This window comes from Tribolium castaneum, chromosome 1 (genome assembly GCF_031307605.1).
Source record: "Tribolium castaneum strain GA2 chromosome 1, icTriCast1.1, whole genome shotgun sequence".
In the NCBI taxonomy this organism is placed as follows: Eukaryota; Metazoa; Arthropoda; class Insecta; order Coleoptera; family Tenebrionidae; genus Tribolium; species Tribolium castaneum.
This window is the reverse complement of record NC_087394.1, coordinates 25,269,414-25,275,507: the sequence shown is the minus strand read 5'-3', so window position 1 is coordinate 25,275,507 and position 6,094 is coordinate 25,269,414. Positions and strand designations below refer to the sequence as shown.

The 6,094-nt window shown below is 34.7% G+C and overlaps 1 protein-coding gene across 1 annotated transcript; it reads right to left on the bottom strand.

Annotated features, from left to right (window-relative positions):
- Positions 1-1,053: 1,053 nt before the first annotated feature.
- Positions 1,054-5,457, bottom strand: LOC656975 (ADP,ATP carrier protein). The gene is made up of 4 exons (XM_963468.5): positions 5,173-5,457; positions 4,527-4,788; positions 1,713-1,947; positions 1,054-1,665 (listed from the first exon to the last, which is right to left on the bottom strand). The coding sequence occupies exons 1-4, from the start codon at positions 5,330-5,332 to the stop codon at positions 1,423-1,425; spliced, it is 900 nt and encodes a 299-aa protein (XP_968561.1). The 5' UTR covers positions 5,333-5,457; the 3' UTR covers positions 1,054-1,422.
- Between the last annotated feature and the right edge of the window lie 637 nt (positions 5,458-6,094).

Here is a 6,094-nt window from a genome sequence, read left to right as displayed (position 1 = left end):
CATAAAGGATGGTGATCAATCATTTTAGTTTCAAAGCTCAATAAAACTGACTTATTGTTATCTATCTCCTACCCTGCAGATAATAATAATGTAAATACCAAGAGCCCTTCTCTTTTGTTATATAGTTCGAAGACTCATGACATATGGTGGAGGCGCCGGGTAGTATGCCACGGGTTTTCGCTCGTGATAGGGGTTAAGATAAACGACGATGGTAGAAAAATAATATTTATCGTCTTACGTCTGTGCCTTTGCTAAAAAGCTTACATTATAACGCATGCCTCTTTGATTCTGCCATTCATTTAGATGGTATGGTTCGTTTACTCTACAATTTTTTGACGAATATTCCTCAAACCGCTTTGTTCTAAGACTTTTAGTTTTCTAGTAATATTTTGTTTATTGAAGAACGAACTACCTCTGTAAAATGACCACCAATAGCTAATAATTTTTGGGCAAACTTTTCAATAAATACTGTCACAAAGTGAATCAACTTCTTGGTATTTTGTAATTCGTTAAGTTTCGAAATGTCGCTTTTTTGCTGATGGTAAATACCATAAAGGATGGTGACCGATCATTTTAGTATCCAAGCTCAATAAAACTAACTTATTGTTATCTATGTTCTACCCTGCAGATAATAATAATGTAAATACCAATAGCTCTTCTCTTTAGTTATATAGTTCGAAGACTCATGACATATGGTGGAGGCGCCGGGTAGTATGTCACTGGTTTTTTTGGTAGGACATTAATATTTATCGCCTTACGTTTGTGCCTTTGCTAAAAAGCCTAGTTTATAACGTATAACGCATGCCTCCTTGATTCTGCCATTCAATTAGATGGCGTGATTTGTTTACTCTACATTTTTTTGACGAATATTCCGACACTAAAGTACGCATTGCAGCTTTAATATCTCAGAAACTATAAACATTCGGATAAGACAAGTTGAGCTATTTTGACATCTTTTGAGCTCGACTATCACCTCTTAAAATATATTCCAAACTATCAAATTCAGCCTGTAGGTATCCAAGATCTGAGGCAAGGGGGAGGAAAAAAACATCATTAATAACACCAAGATTTTTATTAATGTAATCACTGGTCTTTTGTGACAAAAATATATAAATATCAACAACATAGTTATGTACAATTTGGCGATCCGTTCAACTTGTTTGTGTTTTTGGCGAGTAATAATCTTGAAAAGGGCATTTTTCTATTTTTCTATTCGGAAAACTTGGAATTGCGCCTTGTAAATGCCGCAACGGATGCGGTGACAGCCAAATCAGGCGAGTGAGCACTTTAGGGGTCCCTCGTATGATTTCCCCATCCGGAATGACTAGTCGACACAAATAGGCGCAATTCAAAGTCAAAAAAAGAATAATTTTGCTAGAGTATGGATCAAAATGTGCAAAGTGAGACTAGACTAGAATGAAATTAAACCAATTTCTTGATTTCGTCGTAAAGTACAAGTACGATGGCGCCGCCTGTACCGCGGAGAATGTTGGAGAAGGCGCCTTTGAAGAAGGCAGCGGTGCCTTCGGTCTTGGCAATGGTGGCCCAGCAGTGAAGGGTGTTTTTGTAGATGATTTCGGTCTTCTTTCGGCCAGATTGCATCATCATGCGTCTGCGGACGGTGTCGAAGGGATAGGATACGATACCAGCGATGGTGGTCACAGTCTGTAATTTTACCATTAACCAACTGACACAGCCATTTGGAGTCTTACCTGAGCAATAGCCCATGAAATGACAAGAGGGGTGTTCTTAGGGTCGGGCAAAATACCCTTGGCTGTGTCGTAGAAGCCGAAGAAGGCAGCACGGTAAATGATGATGCCCTGGACGGAAACACCGAAGCCACGGTACAAACCGACCAAGCCATCAGCTTTGAAGATCTTCACCAAACAGTTGCCCAAACCGGTGAATTCGCGCTCGCCACCGGCTTTACCGACGTCAGCGGCTAATCTAGAATGAAAATTTAAAAAACTGCATATTTTTTAACTCAACTGAGCGAAGGAAATTTAAAATTAGAACCGAAACAACGCGGCCAAAGTCAAACTATAATTAGATCGTTTTATTACTCAATCTTGCTATGTTAAAAGTGACATGACGCCGCGCTTTAGCGGTGTAACTTGGTTTATTATAAAATTTTGGTTGTGTAATTAAATAAAAGTACCCACCTAATTATTTTTTTTAACATTTTCAAGAAGTTACAACGACATTCATTATTAGTGACAATTGTTTTTTTCGTTTATCGTTCTCTAAATCTGGAGAATATCAAAATTGTATCCAGATTCAAATTTTTAGGAATTCTTGGGAATTTCAAAAATTGTCTTTCACGGAATTCAATATGATTTTCGTAAATTAAATATACAGGCTGTTCCGTCTAAACCCAACAATTATTTTTATCTGATTATTTTTTTATGTATCTAAAAAACAACAAAGAAACTTTCTGTTTCCTTCTACGTGCCTCTCTTTTAACAAATCAAATTAATAGCTAACATGTTTTCGAGACAATTTTTTGCTGTAAGTCTCTTGTTTTTGTTTTTTTTTTAATAGCAAAACGTTTTGGAAATGTTGGGTAAAATAGTTTTCAATTTATTTTCTACTCACACATAATTTGATATTATAACTCATAATTAGTCAGGTTCTGAATTAGCAAGGTATTTCACTGGGTTTTTAGACTACTTGCATTTCGGAGAAATTTACACTTCAAAAATATTTAAAAATTTTCATTTTTAAATATTTTGAAATCTTATTAGGGTATTTGAAAGAGAAAACTTAGCTCTTTCTTTTAGTATTTTTAAATTGTGAAAAGAAGAAGGTTAACAAACCCCAAATTTTGAAGGTTACGTTATCCATAAATCAATTTTCTCATATGGAATGCATTACCAGAAGAATTTATCTCTGCATCGGATTTCTTCGAACATAAAAATATTTCTCACTGAATAAGCGACAAGTTAAGTTGAAAATTTTATTTTAATTTCCGTAATGTAAATAAAAACAAATTCACAAAATTCGGGTCTAAAAAACTTTGATTTTATTTGCTTGCTTTCAAGATAAACTATGTAGAATACAGACATGGTTTATAATTATTAATAATTAAAAATCGTAATCAATCAGGTTCTGATTAAAGGTAGGTGTTTCACTGGGTTTTCGAACTACCCAAGGCGGTTTTTATCAGCTTTTCTTACACTTAAGTTTAACCGTTTCGGGAATATTTACTTTTTTTTTAATTTTATTGAATTTGCACCATCCACTTAAAATGCGGTAACTTTAGCCATTTCAAATTTTGAAAAAAAAAGGTTAACAGACCGCAAATTTTAAACGTTGTATTTGGAGAACTGCGGTTACCCATAATCTCGATTATAACTGAATTTTTCCAATTTTTTGTTATCAGAAGAATTTATTTCTGCATTCCTATACCTATGTTATACGTTATAGTTCTTAAGTTATTTTGAGTTTTTTTTTAATATAGAAATATTTCTGAGTGAATAAGCGACAAGTTGTGTTTAAAATTTTGTTATTATTTCCGTAAATAAAAACAAGTTTACAAATTTTAGTTACAAAAAACTTTGCATTTCTACATTTTTTTGCTTGTTTTCGAGGTGAACTATGTTAAATAGCTATATGGCTAGTAAATTTCTCAGTGTCAATAAAGAGTTAAAACATTTTAAAAACTATTAAACAAATGTTTGATGCAGAATTAAATTATCTTCCATTCATTTAAATAAATATGGCGGCAATTAATTTAGGAAAATCAGGTTATGAAGGGTCTTTGAAGTTTATGCCGATTTTCGATATAAATTTTATAAACAAAAAAGCTCACCTTAGAAAGGCTGAAATCGTCTTATTCTTGTCAAAAACAACGAATTATGCACTTGTTTAGATGAGAACGCTTGATTAGTATTATTATAAAAAACTAGATTATTTTGACTGAATGCGATCGAAAACCCCAAATTGGGTTTGAATGTTCCGATCCAATTTTTTACAGAAAAAGGGGGAAGAGCGTCAGCATTTAACAATGCATAAAAAATGCTCACTCTTCGAGTGAGTTACAAATATGAGTATAATTAGTCGCAGAGTCAAGACTTTATAATTTTCTTGTTAAAAACTTGAAATTTTCAGCTTCGCTCTCTCCTATTTCTAATGTGGGGCAAATGGAACAGCCTGTATAATCTGTAATTTGTCTATTTACTGGTTTTCACAACAATAACGACCGCGCTGTTCAATTTCATTTTTCAAATTTGAAAAGAAAAAGAAAATTTAATGCTGAACTTTGGGTTAAGTTACGTAATCTATTTTTTTCAAAAATGTGTTTAATTTTATTTGATTACCTAAAAGTATCCAAATAGCAAAACAGTTGGTTATATATTATAAAAATGCATTCCATAGATATTTTTGTTCAGAAAATGGTAAAAGTTTTCATTATTTTTCAATGTATGCACGTTGGCATAACATTTGATTCATAGCCAAGTGGCCAAGTGGGTCAAAGTTTTTAGTAGTTTAAAATGGTGTACAAAAAAATCCATTTTGTGGCTTACCTAGTTCTGGCGAAATCTAGAGGATATACGAAGCAAAGCGAAGTAGCACCGGCAGCACCACCAGAAGCAAGATTACCCATGAAATAGCGCCAGAATTGCGTTTTCTTATCGACACCACTCAAGAAAATTTGCTTGTATTTATCTTTGAAGGCGAAATTGAGAGCTTGCGTGGGGAAGTAACGAATAACATTGGCCAAATTACCACGCCAGTAGGCCATAACACCTTGTTCTTTTGGGATACGAACAAAGCAATCGACCATACCTAGGAAAAAAACACGAATTGAAAACGATATTTTTTCTATAAAAAAATCTATTTTATTACAAAATATGCTTCATCTTTTTACGTAACCAATTGCACGTGCAGTTTTGGCAAATGGCAAGTTTCAGAATTTGGCACACTCTTGACTCCTTCGTTCCAATGAGTGTCCATCAAATCACGATTTGACACAATTTTACGCATTAAATTAGAAATAATGAAATTTTTGGGGCGCTCCGATTTGGAGCATATGTTTGTGCAAAAATTTATTTTAAGACCCATAATTTAGTCTGAAAATAAGTTTGGTTGATTCGCTGATTACATAATGAAGCTTTCCACGAATCTTTTTTAAATTCAGCTGGATTTTTGGCGTTTTTTGGGCGCTTTTACCTTTGTAGCGCTGGTTCTCTGGAATCTGTTTGGAGATGTGCTGGACTTGCAGAAGCAGTTTGACACGTTCGATGGGGGCCACACATGTCTTGGAAACGGCAGCGGAAATTCCTCCAGCGAGGAAATCCTTCATGAAGGCGACGGGATCAGCGAGAGACATTTTTGCGGTTTAATCAATTACTAGTAATTGTTGACCAAAAACGACTTGTGAACGGATCGCGCACTCGACTGCAAGTGATTCCCGGAGCCAAGAAGTGGTTATGATACGGCATTGGTCATGTGCTTTCCCGGGCATCGAGAGCCGAAAATACACCGTTTTTACGTCACCAAAGACTCCCGAATACGTCAGCTTACGAAAAAGTAGAGGAGGAGGACATTTTTCGGCCTTCAAAACACGAAATTAGATGCGCGAAAGGTAAAGGACGAAGAGTCAAGTTTGTTTTCATTGAACTATGGGTTTTATCGCTTGTGCATTGGCCTAAGCTCGTGCATTTTGCACGAGGCGTTATGTCATTGTCACTGCGAAAATAGAACGCCTGTCTGCTGTGATAATGGCACTGGCCGATGCATTTTCAACACACGTTAAAATAATTCAATGCAAAATTTAATGAAGATTGAAGACAAAAAATTTTTAAAATACCCAAAAATAACACTCAAGTTTGTACAATTTTGTTAGGAAATTGGCATAACTTAAACGCTTTTCCCAGATTTAGAAGGAAAATGGCATTTTGGGCTCCTGGGACCTTTAACTTGAAAACAATCTACTTCCAGTAATCCATAGTAATTCCATATTAACTCCGATAGTTCTTTTCAAAGTTCTAATTCTCAAACCTGACCTGACCTGTACCTAATTCCTAAAAGAAATCCAGTAATTCACAAATATTTCCAGTTATTTTGCTCTCTAAATTTCAAGATAATTTTA

Coding starts and splice junctions, on each gene's coding strand:
- LOC656975 (XM_963468.5), bottom strand. CDS start 5,332: ATGTCTCTCGCTGATCCCGTCGCCTTCATGAAGGATTTCCTCGCTGGA. Junction 1,948..4,526: donor CTAGATTTCGCCAGAACTAG/GTAAGCCACAAA, acceptor TTTTCATTCTAG/ATTAGCCGCTGACGTCGGTA. Junction 1,666..1,712: donor TTTCATGGGCTATTGCTCAG/GTAAGACTCCAA, acceptor GTAAAATTACAG/ACTGTGACCACCATCGCTGG.